The sequence below is a fragment of the Phalangium opilio genome, unplaced genomic scaffold, assembly GCF_054372755.1.
Source record: "Phalangium opilio isolate 3A_F unplaced genomic scaffold, DU_Popi_V2 ptg000011l_1, whole genome shotgun sequence".
Classification (NCBI taxonomy): Eukaryota; Metazoa; Arthropoda; class Arachnida; order Opiliones; family Phalangiidae; genus Phalangium; species Phalangium opilio.
The window spans coordinates 2871798-2888694 of NW_028324147.1; the positions used below are offsets into that span (position 1 = coordinate 2871798).

General features: G+C 36.5%; 3 protein-coding genes across 5 annotated transcripts in view; 2 read left to right on the forward strand and 1 right to left on the reverse strand.

Moving 5' to 3' along the window:
- Positions 1–698: 698 nt before the first annotated feature.
- Positions 699–6838, forward strand: LOC149709850 (ATP-dependent translocase ABCB1-like). The gene is made up of 23 exons (XM_089857960.1): positions 699–975; positions 1051–1096; positions 1206–1595; positions 1742–1875; positions 1947–2118; positions 2188–2429; positions 2511–2565; positions 2626–2739; positions 2811–2927; positions 2997–3122; positions 3179–3382; positions 3447–3617; positions 3683–3884; positions 3949–4073; positions 4136–4279; positions 4361–4462; positions 4525–4890; positions 4956–5056; positions 5131–5428; positions 5489–5683; positions 5768–5971; positions 6040–6186; positions 6281–6838. The coding sequence occupies exons 1-23, from the start codon at positions 845–847 to the stop codon at positions 6479–6481; spliced, it is 3987 nt and encodes a 1328-aa protein (XP_089714086.1). The 5' UTR covers positions 699–844; the 3' UTR covers positions 6482–6838.
- LOC149709851 (uncharacterized) lies at positions 6710–11424 on the reverse strand. The gene is made up of 5 exons (XM_089857967.1): positions 11280–11424; positions 10760–11063; positions 10440–10688; positions 10244–10357; positions 6710–8558 (listed from the first exon to the last, which is right to left on the reverse strand). The coding sequence occupies exons 2-5, from the start codon at positions 10919–10921 to the stop codon at positions 8004–8006; spliced, it is 1080 nt and encodes a 359-aa protein (XP_089714093.1). The 5' UTR covers positions 10922–11063; positions 11280–11424; the 3' UTR covers positions 6710–8003.
- Positions 11425–11580: 156 nt separating this feature from the next.
- The window catches only part of LOC149709852 (uncharacterized), a 28016-nt gene continuing 22699 nt past the window's right edge, over positions 11581–16897 (forward strand). For all 3 annotated transcript variants that reach the window (XM_089857957.1, XM_089857959.1, XM_089857958.1), the window contains exon 1: positions 11581–12065. The gene's annotated coding sequence lies outside the window, so the exon portion shown is untranslated. The remainder of the gene's footprint in view (positions 12066–16897) is intronic.

Below are 16897 nucleotides of genomic sequence, written 5' to 3' on the forward strand. Positions count from 1 at the left end.
CCATATAATTGCAATAGCCAATTCATGAAATTTTGAAGCTTCATTGGTCTGGGAATACGTCTAGAAATTACATTATTGCTTCTTGGATATTATAATCTTAGACTTCTGAGTGCAAAAGTGGTGCTGGTAAATGTAACTCAGTTGATAACCCCCTTGTAGTTGTCATTGGCTCAGAAGCAAAACTATCATAGACTTCTACCCCACTTTCCTTAATTTCTATTTGCCTTTGGTGTTAGTCACTAAGTTAAAATCGAGGTTTAGTTCACTCAGCGTAAAATCGTGTGTACTAAATGGATAACAGATAATCTGTTAACAGAATTGGAATATCATAACAATTGTACAGGAACTTTTATAAATGATTAACCCTCGATTTAAAAATACGTCATTATATTTTTGAAACAATACTTCGATGCAAATGACGTAACTCAAACATTTTATAAAAATAAGTCAAAAACTGAACGCCGTGAAATAGAGAACAATGATATCGCATGCACTGACGAGTTTATCGATAAGGGATACAGCTCCTCAATGAAGAAACAATAACTCCACTCGCACCCTATATTTTGTATCAAAATAACTTTGGAGTGATTACCGAGTTTAAACCTGGGTTCCCTGGCCTTAGTTAGTACAATAGATTGAAGTTGAAAATTTGAATAGATAAGTTGCAGTTGAGATCGACTCTCAAAATTTAACCAGATAATAAAGGCAAAACCAATCAGATAGATTGGCCTCGGGACTTATCAATACAACTCAAATTTTCGAAGTTAGATCTATTTTATTACCTTGCCCTATTTAATAGCCAGGATTACAAAGACTTTGGGTGGTTCTCCCTAAGTTCAAAACCATGGGTACCGAAGAGGAAGATGAACAGCGTAAACCATTGGTCAAGAAAAGGAAATCAGAGACTGATTATGGCGGGATTAAGTCAAGAAGTTCCTCAGAGTCAAGTACTAGCGACTCGAAAACAGATAAGAGGTATTTGGGGTTAAAAAATTCATAATTACTGTAGGTGGTGTGGAATAATTATATTTTCTTGTATGAATTTTGCAGTAAGAATAAAAAGAAGAAGAGTACGTCTGTCTCACTATGTACACTCGTAAGTTGTTTTGGTACTTTCGTAGGACGTCAAGCCTCAGATGGCGTCCTTTTAGAAGGGTAATGACTCACGAAGCCCCAAACGATAAATTTCATTAATCTAAATATAGTTTCGCTATTCGGACAAACTGGACAAAATGCTAATGATCTTGGGATCGTTCTTCGCTGTCGTGCAAGGGGCAGGTTGGCCATTATTGGCCATAGTCTTCGGAGAGATGACCAACACGTTTATCAGCCAAGAAGCACCGGAAGCGATCGATCCTTTCGGAAGTAATCCTCAACCCAACACAAATGGAACTTTAGAAACGCAAGGCTACCTTCGAATGAATATTACAAATAATGACGTGGTTGATATACCAATTTACCAGGCGGCTGAACCGTCTCAAGTAACTGACATTTTTGGAAATTTGAGTCCACAAATGTTCGAGACTCAAATGACAGCGTTCGCGTTGTACTACGTTTATATTGGATTAGTCGTCTTTGCCGCTGCTATGTTACAAGTATATATTAGTCAAATGTCCCATGCGTTTGACGAACGACAAGCGAGAATGGACTACATCTTACTATTTAGTCTTTGTCAAACTTATGGAATATATTACTCTCGAAGACGCTAAAGAACAGTTTTCTAATTCTTATATAAATACAGATATATTGCTGGCAAGTATCGTGCGAAAGACAAGTGTACAAAATAAGGCAAGAATTCTTCTACCAAGTTTTGAGGCAAGAAATTGGGTGGTTTGATAAACATCAGAGCGGAGAGTTATCCATGAAACTTAACGAGTAAGAAACAACTACGATTGTAAATAATGGTTGTCAAAATATTCAACAACATAAAATCATCTCCCATGCAGCGACTTAGAACGAATTCGGGAGGGAATCGGTGACAAATTCAGTATGTTGATACAACACACTGCAACATTCTTTGCTGGATTTCTCGTAGGCTTCCTTAAAGGTTGGGAATTGACCCTAGTTATCATGTCCATGTCACCACTAGTGGCTCTAACTTCTGCCTACATGGGAAAGGTACTGCAACATTGGTTTTCTTAAAACCAAAAACAAACAGCATCTAACCATTTTTAAATTGACCAACAGATAGTCGCGTCCTCAACAGCGAGAGAGCAGGCTAAGTACGCCCTTGCAGGAAGCGTCGCTGAAGAGGTCTTGGGTAACATAAGAACAGTGACGTCATTTTCGGGTCAATTAAGAGAGATTAAAAGATACACGGAAGCCCTGACTCAGGGAAGGGACATTGCAATGAGGAAATACATCAATATGGGCATTGGAATGGGGCTTACCTTCATTATTCTATACGGGACATACGCCTTAGCGTTTTGGTAAGGAAATTTTCCAGGGTTCAAAGGTCATCAATTGAATTAGAAATGGATTAACTTTAATTTTACACTTGACCCTTGTAGGTATGGTTCAGAACTAATCTTAGCCAAAAAGATGGACCCCGGTGGTGTTTTCACGGTAATGTAACATAATAAAACCGCATTGGTTCGAGGATTCTGACGTAATTTGATCTATTAGGTATTTTTTTCCGTTATGATTGGTTCATTTTCCTTGGGTAACGCTGCCCCACACTTATCAGCGGTAGCTACGGCCATGGGTTCCGCCGTAACAATCTTTGAGATTTTAGATATGGTAATTGACATATTTCATAAAAATAATAATCGTAAAAGTTGACTAATTTTGTTTTGAACACTATATCGAAGAAACCCAAAATTGACCCTTACTCCGATAAAGGTCTAATGCTGGACGCGGATAATTTCAGAGCAGATATTGAGTTTAATGACGTACGGTTTAATTATCCAACGAGAAAATCTGTTCCCGTATGTGCATGCAGTCTGTTTGACACCAAAAAAATAAATTAAAACTAAGTACTTACCCAAAATGTTTAGATTCTTCGAGGACTGTCCATCAGGATCAGGGAAGGTCAAACGGTGGCTCTTTGCGGTGCGAGTGGTAGCGGAAAATCAACAGTTATTGGTCTTCTATTACGTTTTTACGACCCACTTTCCGGCAAGGTAACGTACCAAGGCGCATATTGGAGACACGATAATGACAATTCATCAATTTTAAGATCAGGATAAACGGTCAAAACTTGAAGCGTTTAAACGTCCGGTGGTTAAGAACGGTTATAGGAGTTGTTAGTCAAGAACCCGTCCTTTTTGGTAGCACCATCAAGGAGAATATTCAATATGGACGACAGGATGTGACATTTTCGGAAGTGGTTGAAGCGGCGAAGATGGCAAATGCTCACGACTTCATAGCTGCATTGCCTAAAGTGAAGATATAAAATTATATTTATGATTAAATTCATAGGGGCTAACCATTTTTGATTTTTTTAGGCCTATGACACATTGGTAGGTGATAGGGGTGCCCAATTATCAGGGGGACAAAAACAGCGTATCGCCATCGCGAGAGCTTTAGTCAGGGACCCTAAGATTCTATTACTTGACGAGGCTACTTCAGCCCTGGACTCGGAAAGCGAAGCTATTGTACAGCAAGCATTGGATAAAGTAATTAAGATTTTGATTATTAATATTCTTGTTTGAATTCGGCATTTACAAGTACTTAAATTTAGGCAAGGGAAGGACGAACTACTATCATAGTCGCCCACCGTCTTTCAACCATTAAAAACGCGGATGTTATTTACGCCATGGAAGATGGACAAGTAATGGAATACGGATCGCACGAGGAATTGATGGACATGGAAGGATTGTATCATAATTTGGTTATGAATCAAATGTTTGTTGATGAGACTGGTTATTCTACGGCGGAAGGAGGTATTAAACTAATATAAAATCATCTTTTAAAAACATCGAAACTAATTCGTATATGTTATTTCAGCTATTAGCGACAACGATTTGGTAATGCGCAAACGAGGGCGATCCACAAGTGTCTTAACTCAACCTTCAATCCTAGATACTACGAAAGAACGTGAATTTTATCGGCTAACCAGTAATGTTCCAGAGGTAATTGCGTATAATTTCAAGTTTTAATTAACTACCTTACCGAATCTTATCGGTCATTCCAGGAAGAAGTACCATTACCATCAGCGTTTAAGATCTTACGTTTCGCCAACAAAGAATGGAAAGAGATTACACTCGGTTCTTTTGCGTCCATCATAACAGGAGCTACCATGCCCGCCTTTGCGGTATTTTACAGCGAGATGTTCAATGTAAGTATATAAATTTTAACATAAGTTCATAAGACACGTTCCATAAGTTTCTCAAGTACTCAATTTTCTTGCATCTTGAAGACCTTCACACTGGTTGGAGAAGAACTAAAAGACGCGGCGTTTTTCTGGTCTATGATGTTTTTGGTCTTGGCGGGAGCGACTGGAATTGGGAACTTCCTTAGAGTACGACCAAGTTTAGAAGTCTTTAAATACCCGAGTCTTCAACGCCATTACTTTCTCCTTAGATGCTAGGATTCGGTTTTTCGGGCGAAAAACTAACCATGAGATTAAGACAGGACGCTTTCACCAACATTGTCCGCCAAGACGTAGCTTGGTTTGACGAGGACAAACATTCTTCGGGAAAGATAGCGACACGATTGGCTACCGATGTCCCTATGGTTAAAACAGCCGCGGGACATCGTGTCGGGATTTTAATATCCGCCGTAGTCACTTTAGGAACCAGTATCGTCATCGCCTTCATCTTTGGATGGAAGTTAGCCTTAGCTTTGACAGCGGCTGTACCGATTCTGTTAGCGGCTGGTGCCGTTGAAATGAGAATTATGAAAGGAAACCAAATCAGAGACGCGGAACTCATGGCGGACGCTGGAAGGGTACGAATCGGACTCGTAACTTTACTTAAGACGAACGTGGAAACTGAACTTTACTGATTTGATAGGTGGTGACGGAATGTTTGGAAAATATCAGAACTGTTCAGTCTTTGACGCAAGAACCACTTTTTCTAATGAAATTCATTCACCATTTGGATTTACCATTCACGTAAGAGTTTAAACAAATCGCGTTCGTGTTTGGTCCGCTGTCTTCGATCCTAATCATTGTTTTAATACTTGCAGAGAGAATAAGAAACACGCCTTTGTTTATGGGTTAGCCTTTGCCTTCTCACAGGGGGTCATATTCTTCATCTACGCCGCGGCTTTCCGGTTTGGCGCTTACCTCATCGGCAACAATGAAATGATAGCCACGGACGTGTACCGTGTATTCTTCGCCATGGCTTTCAGCGCAGTCTCTGTGGGTCAATGGACATCTTATCTCCCTGATTACACAAAAGCCCAGCTTTCAGCGGGGTTAGTTTTTCAAGTCATTGAAACCGAGCCAGCGATTGACGCGTTTTCGAACGGTGGTATTCAACCAGTAAGTGCGCTAATACGCTATATACTTCACGAATTTCACATTGAACCCTAATTCTTGCAGAGAATTAGTGGGGAAGTTACCTTTTCCGACGTTCATTTCAAATATCCATCGCGCTCAAACGTTCCAATATTGAGGGGACTTAATTTCACAGTTAGTCCCGGACAGACTTTGGCTCTAATTGGTCCGAGTGGATGCGGTAAAAGTACATGTATTTCACTGATACAAAGATTCTACGATCCTGATCGAGGCACTGTGGTAAGTTAACAATTCACCCATCATCTTTCTGTGGTACAAATTGTTATTGTAACCGGGTTAACTAACTAACTGATACGCTTTCAGAAAGTGGATGACTTCGATATTCGTACCATCAATTTGGCTCATTTACGAAAACACGTGGCTGTTGTTAGTCAAGAACCAGTACTTTTTAACTGTACCATTGGTGAAAACATCATTTACGGGGTCGAGGGACAAGTTACTCAAAAGGAAATTGAAAATGCGGCAAGTTTGGCCAACATTCACGACTTTATAATGGGTCTACCTAAGGTAAGTCATCAGAATGTTTTGGGTCATTTCACGGGGTTGTTTTTAACCATTGCCCATTGCTTTCTTAGCGTTACGATACCATGGTCGGTGAACGTGGCGCTCAACTATCAGGAGGTCAAAAACAACGAATCGCCATTGCCAGAGCTCTGGTTCGTGACCCAAGGATACTACTATTAGACGAAGCAACGTCCGCGCTGGACACTGAAAGTGAAAAGGTAAAACGCGTTCAATAAAACCGTATAAACATAACAAGACAAGTGACCAGACTACAATTATAATTAATTATATATTTTTATTAACAATTTACAGGTTGTACAAGAGGCTTTAGACAAAGCCAGTAAAGGCCGTACTTGCATTGTAGTGGCGCATCGGTTATCCACGATACAAAATGCGGATTGCATCGCGGTGGTCGATAAAGGAACCATTGTTGAAAAAGGAAAACACGAAGAACTCATTAAGAAAAAAGGAGTTTATTACAAACTTACAAAGAGGCAAAGAATAACGCATTAGTCTTAATTAAATTAATTAATTAAATAAAATTCATCAAGAAAAACAATAACAACGAATTTTTTTTTGGGAACCGTGTATATTTATTTTCAGCCCAAAGAAAAAACACAAAAGTATTTAAAATTTACAACAAAACACTTTCACTAGTAATTAATTTTCTTGAGTTAATTAATAACTTTGTAATGGAATGAAAAAGAGACATCACAGAAAACGAAATAACGTTGAAAAATATTTGTTCTTTTTTAGTGTTTATTTGTATTTAACGGTGGGTGTGTGAGGGACAGTAAACTACATTGTTTTTGTTTGTTTGTAAGTATCATAGCAATTTGATTGATATTTAAATAAAGAGATGAAAATTAATGCAATTTATTATTCACAACAAAAATGTTCAAGTAAAGATGATGAATTAGTGAGGGGAAAAAAACGAAAAAACAATCACAAATTGTGAAATAAATTTTCTTCAAATGTGTGACTAGAAAATTTTAGAAAATGGTAAGTTGATATTGATATTAATGATAAAAAACATTAATTAAGTTAATTAGCAATTCAATTCAATTAAACTCTACTGGGGGGGGGGGAGGAAGCCCCGAATTTTACATTCGGAAAATGGACTAAGTAGTTTGGTACTTTGTTGTTGTTTATTTATAGGAAAATTGATTGGAAACCCATCCTAAATACTGATTAATCATTAACCTTTAAGTGAAAATTAAAAATAGTAGTTTTAAAAACTGTTTACTATCGTTTTCATGGGGGGGCAAGGGGGGTGGAATTAAAGTTTATCTACAAGACCGAGAAGTTTATTTAAGTAAAAAAATTTTAGTTTTTCAGTCATCGCAGACTATATATATATATATTTACTTTTACTAAGCATACTTAGTTAATTGGAACTTTGGAAGCACTTACTGCTTAACCAATTTTATATTTGGAAGTTTAGCTTGGTTTAAAATATATAATTCGTTAGAAGAAACATAAAACAAAAGATTCAAAGGTGGTGGTGATATAATAAATATAATTTCACATTAAATTCCTTTTTTAAACGAAGGTTTAAAAAGTTAATAATAATAATAATAATAGTAAATAGCTTGAATTGAATTTAATCTACATTAATTAAAAATTAGTATATGAATGGATGGATCGATTAATTAATTAACTATAGTTAAGTCTAAAGATTTAAATTTAAAGACAAAGAGGTGTAAATATTAACGTAAACGATTAATTAAGACTCAGACAAAACGTACATACGTTAATAATAATTATTTTTTCTCTCCTAAAATTCTAAGAATTTATCTAATTATTTAGAATTTAATTAACAAACGTATATTTAAACTAATACTGATTAATTTGTCGAATCTAGTCTATATGGGTGTCAGTGAGCAATGACTAAATGTTTTACTTACTTTCTCTGGGCTAATTACAAAAAACAAAATAACGTTTTTGAGACTCAAAACACATCGAAAAATTCTAAAACATTCCCGGTATGTAATAATTCGATTTCTTTAAATTTTTAATTAAAGAAAATTAAACTTCAATCAAGATTAGTGATCGATTGAGTCATGGATAAGGTAGTGGCGTTATTATTTTTCAAATCGCCTTCTAAATCGTAAATTGGTTTATGAAAAAATTTGTCCTCGTTGTTGGCAACGTAAGCGCGAGCTTTGAAATTAAACATTTTGCCCAAAGCGACGTTCAACGCGGACATATCGTAACGATGACACCCGGAATAACGATAATGGGGTTTTTTATCAAAGCGACAACCCCCGCTTTGGGCTCCGATGGGAGCTAGACACTCGGAAGTTAAAACGCATTGCAACCAAGGTAGCATAAGTTCGCGATGAACCCGCTCTACGTTGTAGAGAATAATATGACTGGGTTCGACCATACGATGAAAATAATAATTCTCTCGTTGAGTGTCGAAATAAACGTACATTCGAGGGTGAGTTAGAGTCGAAGTAGGTTCGTTGATTGTCCATGAAACGAGACCCTCGTTTCGCGCTTTTTCCAATAAAGATTGGATTTTACTCGAATGAACTTGATATTGAACGTCTAACCATAAGGCGGCACCCGCTTCGTTTAAAACACGCTGAAAATTAAATTTCAATGCGCCCCTTTAATTTTCCACAATCGAAAATATGTATAGGGAGCTAACAGTTCTGACCCTGAAACGTCACACCCTTCTATCTCTTACTGGAGTTTCATCCCCCATAACAGTTGAAAGCAGTATTCTACGCGCACAAATGCCAACCAGGGGGGCTGCATGACGTCAGACTATCTCTTCCCCTTAGCCAGTTGTTAGCTCCCTATAACCATAAAAAATTATCTCTTCCTGTGCAGTTATGTACATAATAAACCCCCTTCAGTATATTGACAATTTAGGCTTAACATAGTTTACATGGTTCATAGTACAACATTGGGAAAACCGCGAATTTCGGTAATTCGTAATTTCAAGCACATAATAAATCCCCTAAAGTATATTGGCAAACATAACACAATTTTCAGGGTTCATACAACATTTGGTAATATGATTTCCCTGAAATTTTCAGGTATTTTTCCCATATATTTCCAGGTGCAATGCCACCAAGTAACTGCAGTGTTTTTTTGTTTTTTAGTAATAACTGCGGGAGTTGCTATTTTTCAGGATTCACACAACTTTTGGAAAACTGATTTCCCTGAGTTTTCCCATACACGGAGTAATAACAACGGGAGTAGTAACCCCTCAGAACAAACTCAAACCTCACAAATTTCCCAGTCAACTATTTAATTCCCCCCCCCCCCCGAGTTTTCCCGGTTTGTATGAACACTGTTTATAGTTGGAACAACCCCTTCAGGGCAAACTAACTCAAGCCTCATAAATTTCCCTGATTTAAATGGATTTTACAAAAAAATTATAAATTTCCCAAAGTTTTCCCAGTTTTTTAGTCTTCAAACTATTTCCCCCCCCCCCCCGATAATTCCAGGTTTGTATAAACCCTGGTTTGGAATGCACATAAAAAAGCCATTCCCACTAATGCGAACTAGCCTTTAAAATATTTGTCCCCACTTCGGAGAGAGAGTCCTCCGACACCCCCCCCCCTTGAACCCCCCCCGCTGCGTTTCGTAGAACCCACCATAGCAATAACAAAGGCACCGTGATTGCCCAGATAAGGCAGAATAAAAAAAATGAAAATGCCCTAAAACTATCCCCCCCCCCGAAAGGCTTACCCCCGGGGGAGGGGGTTAACTATGACGTCAATAAAAACCGTTTTTAAAAAAATCCAAGGGTTGTTTTGTTTTCAATTTAAATTTGGCGCGCAGCGCGAGAGTAGAGCTCCTAAAGAGCATACCACTATGGGGCAACTTGTTTTATATGTAACTAGCGCCCTCCATGGAGAAAAAAAGCACACCACTATGGGGCAACTTGTTTTATATGTAACTAGCGCCCTCCATGGAGTAAAAATAGCACACCACTATGGGGCAACTTGTTTTATATGTAACTTACTAGCGCCCTCCATGGAGCAAAAAGCCCAAAATTATATACAAAAACAACACATTGCAAACTCATCCTCTACAGACAAGAGTTACACTTATAAGGAACTAATCATTTTCTTATGGTATAATTACAATTGAATTAATTCAGTAATTCAGAGTAATAGCGAGTTTTTTTTTTTAAATAAAACAAATTATGCAGTTTCCTCAATGACACAGACAAAATTATAATTCCACGTATTATTATGTAAAATAAATGATTTTTAATATTATTCTCCCCTAAAAAAACCTTTAATGACTTACTTGAATAATAATGGGTCTATAGCCTTGCAATTTTGTGTTACTAATATGGGAAGGAAAGCTTTCAAAATCAAAACGCCGTAGAGTACAGTTTGTTGCATTACAATATTTAGAAACCTTGAAAAGAATAACATAACATTCGTACATCTATATCAGTTTCAAACATCACCACCTCCCAATATCCAAACAAAAACCTTACCAGTAAAAGTTCCGTTGCATCTAAGCCTAAATCATATATAATTAAATGATGTTCCGGTAGATAACTTTGTATTGACTTCATAAAACCAACAGCCATTAAACTCTGACCAGAATCAATGGCTGTAGTTACGATTGGCAATGTTACGTTATGCCAAATATCTTTGGGATATAATCTTGGGTTTTCATCAAACCCTAATTTTAATAAATATTGTTCATCCTCTCCAGGTTCTTTGGGTTCCTGCACCACAATCTATCACATAAATAAAGTTATACTTACACTAAACCCTAAATCAAACATTAAAATGTATTATGAACACTTACAGGAACTTTCAATTGATTCAATCGTGACAAATGTTGGTGTGTTTTTGTAACAATATCATGGAAAGTTGGTTTTGGATCACCAACCATACAAACAAAAACACCAGTAGCGATAATACAAATAACTAAAACCGCGAAACTTCTAGTCTTCATTCGTTCAAACATTACAGTGTTTATATGCCAACCAAAAGTAGCCTTTATTATTATTTTTAATATTTAAGCACAAGTAGAATCATGATGGAAGATCGTTTTTGATTTTAGGTATAATATTTTGTACAATCCAACTTCATATTCTTATTTATGAAGCCTAAAAAATTAATTAATTAAAATATTGTATCAATTGCGCAAAATAGGGGTTGGCTAAGCTTGTCTTAGGCAATAGGGAAGGAGGAAATAAGCAATTAGCCTTATTTAGATGCGCCAAGGCTTAACGAACAACACTTCATACGCACACTTTAACGCGTAATTTAAATATCAACGGTGAATATGGGATAAATATACTTGAAATATAAAGAAAACTTACCAATAATCTTTAAATAATATCGTATATTCATCAACTTGTAATGCTTTCTCATTTAGAACCGGCAAACTTCAGATTCAGAATAAGTGAGAAAAAAATATACATTGAGCTCGAGTGTGCAACTTCATGGCGCTGCTGCAGGCAGCCAATGGCATGGCACCGCCCCTGTCTCGTGACCACGTGATTTCGCGATAGATGGAAAGCCGCCGAAGCTAGCAGGCAGCAGCTAATTGTCGGTTTCCATGGCAACGAAAGAGACTCTTCTATATGTTTCTCCTTCTCCGGACGTCTCCATTGACGAAGTTGGGAGCAAAATCTTTTTTTCTCAACGAGAGAAAAATCTTCTCTCTGTCTCTCTCTCTCTTGAGCTGCGGAAGCGGCTTAGCCAGTCCTGTTTTGGGCTCCAGAATAATTCAATAGCCGCCATGGCTTCTGCGGAGCGGCGACTCTAAAGGAAACTTTACCGGACATCATTTTATCTGCTAAACCGATCTTTAAATGGCGAAACGTCGTCAAAAACGCGTTCTAAACAGCGCGAAAGCCAATCTGCTTTAACGCCGTGAGAAAAAGGTCCGCCTTTTTCCAATAATCCCGCGTTAACCGGAACGTTTTCTGATTAAATAAACCGCGGTAGTACCCGAAAAAATTCAATATTTATCAAAACGCTACGATCGAGGTGTGTGGCCAAACAAACCCCCTCGAGATTCTATCAAAGATACCATTTTTTTCTCAAACCCAACGATTTTTATAAAAACATGAAGTTTTGTACCGAAACGAACCGGATTAAAGGTAAATATAATTAAATTAAATTTCATTTTATAATTATAAACAAACGGAAAACCAAGATTTGAATTGATAAAAGAAATACATTTATGAAAAGTTACCAACTAAAAGTTTGCAATACTTAATAATCGTTAAATTTAATTGTAAATTAATAAAATTTAGGCTCATTTGTAAGAGAGTACTGATCTCGATTTTGGTGCCTTCCAAGCCGCTAGTGTAATTATTAATAGCAATAAATAAATCATAAAGGGATACTTAAATGCATTGATTATAAATAACAATGCAAAGTAAATTTAAAGTATTAAATAGTGATTGTTGAATGATAATTTTAAGACCTATTTTTTGGCGCCTTCCAAGCCGCTAGTCTAATTATTTATAACAATAAATAATTCATAAAAGGGATACTTAAATGCACTGATAATACATTCCAATGCAAATTTAATTTAAAGTATTAAATAGATTTTTGCTGAATGATAATTTTAAGATCTATTTTGCATAAGACGAATTGCGCATTGATAAATGTAATAGTAAATATTGCGTGATTTCCACGTACATTAAGCATTTTGCAACAATGCAAAATTGCTACAATTTAATGAAAAATCAAAAACACCATTCAACTTTGATATTTCCGGACATTACCAAAGAGAGACGTGCACGAATAAAAATAGAAGTAGAAAATTAATTTTCATTTTATTTCTCCTCTCCAAATACGTATTGGTTTATGCGGCTTACTTTCTCCGCATAAAACCCAGCAAAGCCTTATTTGAAAAACACTTTCAAATAGCGAAACAAGTCCCTCAAAGACTATAAACGGATATAAGGTCGTCAGAAAATCATTAAAACGAGATAAACGTAATTCACGCAGAAGGGGACAGTGGTACTTAAAGGAGGGGACAATAAGGGCGGCGGGGAAAATGACCAGAACATGACCTTTAAATGACACTCACGTTGGATATATGATACTATACCAGAAAAAAATAACCCTTACCCTATTCAAACATTTATACTCTCTAAGAGGAACACTGTACACTGCAGTATGTATTCGCCATTAGGTCGTCTAATGCCTTCCCTCTTTTGCTTTGTTCTGGTTTCTATTTTCCTTCAGTATATACAGGGTGTAACAAAATGGGAGGGCAATTATAAAACCAAAGTAAAGTGGGATGGTTCCATGGGAAATTAATAAATTTTGAGTCGAAAATGTAACTTCAACTTCTATGACTTTTTACCCTCACTATAGGACAACCCCTAAACAGAGCTATGATTCAAACTTGTGTTCTTTAGGGATGACCCTTTAATTAAATATAATTAGAAATCATTGTCTTTTAGTTTCTTAATTAATTATAAGGGGGTCATCCGTAAAACACTTCTCCAATGATCGTAACTTGTTGTTATATAACCCTGTATGTAGGAAATGGATATACAGTAGATTTAAAGAAAGGGTACATACGAGTAAAATATGGGGTCAAAAAGTTCTGGCAATAAAAAACGATCAGATCTCTATGAAGAAATTTAAAGAAACGTTATACCTTATAGGTAAGGTAGCCATCTGTTTTTATGGTTCTTTACTTCTTGGACTTTTTTATTATCTTTCTTAAGAGTTAGAGAAAAAAATAAGAGTTCTTATTGAAGGGAAGAACACCCTTTAACCATAAGGATTGTAGCTTTTTTTTTTTAAGGAGGGGTTGGCTTTTGCCTCAAAAGGTAACCTTCCCTTTAGCAATATTGGCGTCAAATGTTTTTTATCTTTTCTTTTTATTATTTGGTTCAGATATAAAAATAAAATATTTAAAGAATTGAAAAATAATATATTACTTCAAAATGCAAAGACTAATATCTTAAAAACGAAGCATCGTTAACAGGGTTTAAGAATTGATCGGAAAAAGGCTTAGCGTCCTAGACGTTTCGTAGTTTAATATTGATAAGTTTAAATTTCGCAATAACGCCTACGAGTTAGGCCTAATTTGAAAAATACAAATTATGAAACACGGCCGGTGCACGTGTTATTTTTCTCGCGCCAAAATAATTCGGTCTAGACATTCACGTACTTCGCAAATATTTCTAAAGAGGACTAGGATAGTAGTACTTAGCAAATTTAGATGCAATTTTAGCTACCAGAACATAAGATTTAATTTACTTCTCCTAGCTAGCATGGCTTTTAACAGAGCTGAATGACCCTAACTAACGATGCCATTTGCTATCGCGTAGCGTTGCATATTTTTGCATCTTCAAATCACTTAGTTTTCCTATCTTTTAGTATATAGTTTCTAAGATACATCATAAGCTTATAAGATAAGTATGACAGTACCTATACTTAGTAATGCTAGAGACTTGCAGCTCGAGCTATAGTTGGAGAACGACAAGCGAGAACTGAAGTCATACACTCGGTGGTTAATTTTGTATGCAGGACTTCCATCTAGGTCCTATTTAGTCTGCATTACTAAGCCCAAATTTGAAAGCAGCGCCTCACCAGGCCTCCCTCGCTTTACCTCAAATCTATGACCTACCTCACTCACTTCATGACAAGCTCCAGTTTCTAAGTTACCAGAGATTAACAAACTTATGGAACGGAACATATCTTACGAACTTATGGATGCATTTATTAATAATTCACCAGGAAAATAGGCCATAAAATCCATTAGTTCTATACTCTCGAATCTTCATCAACTTCCAAAAGTGGCCGGTTTTCACGTTAAGTCGTAATTAAATTGGACCAAACCAAACCTTTCATAGCCGCGGTTAATTTTGAAAAGTACTTCCTGAAAACCACTCTTGAAGAGAAGCGAAGTATAATATTTCTCTTTCAAATAACTTTCCCTAGCAACAATTATAACTTATAAGCGTAAATATAAAGTTTCCATCCCACGAAGTTAGTTTCTCAATCTATCCTAATTAATAGAACAAAGGAAATAAATCTTCGTCCTTGGTTATATAAGGGTTTTCCAAATCATGGAAATGACCGTGGAATGAATGAATGATCATACAGGAAACCTTACGGAATATATTAGATAATAAAGCCTAGAATAATATGGAAGCTATTGTCAGAATATAATGGCCGGGAGGTCGGACACGAGTCACGTAACCAACATCTCTCACTCAATGTAAACCGTGAATAAGATAGTGACTAACCCCTCGATTGGACTATTTGATATTTGATCCGAAATTTACGAGGCAATATATTACAAATTTTAGATGACAATAAACAATCTCTGGAAGATTAATTTCGAGTATCCAATCCCACAGTAGCGAGCATTCTGGTAAAACAGAAGAGAAATACTGCATGGGCTGCTTTCTCCGCAGTGTGTTGATTCTTGCGAAAACAATATTATTACAAAAGGAAGAGCTAGGAAGAAGAGATAAATTTGGCAGGAAGGAAGAGGACGGACTGAGCGTTATAAGGAATGAGGGCTTTCTTCTTCCTTAAAGGAATCGTGAAATACGACGAAAGGCTCACCAATCATATTGTTTCTCCGTAATTAATGATAAATAACCGAGAATCAACCGAGAGTTATTAGGGTTGTTTAATAATAATATATTCGAAACGCCACAAACGGTTCCCGTGTGACGTTTATTTACAGTTAATTTATAATTATAGAGTTTAATTTAGAGGTAAGCTCTTTAAAGTTTGGCGCGAGAAAAATTATCACACGTGTTTTTCAATTTTGGCGCGAGAAAGATTATCACACACGTGTTTTTTACATTTTTGGCGCGAGAAAAACTATCACAAGTGCTTTTCAATTTTGGCGCGAGAAAAATTATCACACGTGCTTTGCAATTTTGGCGCGAGAAACATTATCACACGTGCTTTTCAATTTTGGCACGAGAAAAATGACTGCACGAACTTACCAATTTTGGCGCGAGAAAAATTATTACACGTGCTTTTCAATTTTGGCGCGAGAACCTCGCACGTGCTTCTCAATTTAAACTTAACGAAATTAAAAAAAAAAGTCTAGAGATCTACAAGATTAGTTTCTTAAACTCTCTATTATTAATTGGTTCCTCAAAGCGTAACTACATAAGTTAGACTAAACGAGAAAACTTTACTAATTCATTAAAAATTAACTTATTTTATACATCCCTAATCGATTAAGAATAACCTGTTCGCCCCATATCATACAACAACTTGTTCTTTTTCAATGTTCCTTTAATGGGATCCATTTCGGTCGGCGACGGAGAGTTCAGAACGCACGCCATACCCAAGAAAATGAGAAAAAAAGAGTGGTATGGCGTGACGTCCCTCGTTAAGAAGATCCTCTATATAAAGTCTGCCTCAACCAGAAGAAAGAATAGATCACTAATTCCATCCTTTTTTGCCAGGACAAACCCCAAAATTTCCTTCGGTTTGAAAAGATAGTACAAGAGAGAGAGGGAGAGAGAGTGGTTTCCCTGTTGGGGGTTAAGGGGTCATTAAAAAGTATGTTAGACAACCTCCAGAATAGATAGGGCGTTTACTTCAAAGCCTTTTTGATGGTCCATTTTCTTGTCATAATGTCATGTCTTTTAATAAGTACTGGGAGGAACTGAGGTTGATATTATATCTATCTACAAGAATAAATTGATAAAGTAGATAAAGGTTTCTATATTTGCACTTAGTATATCTAAGTTCGTTATGTAAATTTCTTACAAGGGAGAAAAAGAGGTTTCTAGTCCATCTAATAATTTACTCTCTGTCACTCTAACAAGCCCTAATTACAGTGTCAAATAATAGAGAATATAAATAAGAGGAGTAGAAGACATTTTAAGAGTTCTTGCTTATTCATTTGTTCAACCAATTAGAGGATAGATAAATGTGCGCGCGCATACCGGAAGTTAAGAGAAAAATGTCTTAAGCAGGGAACTAT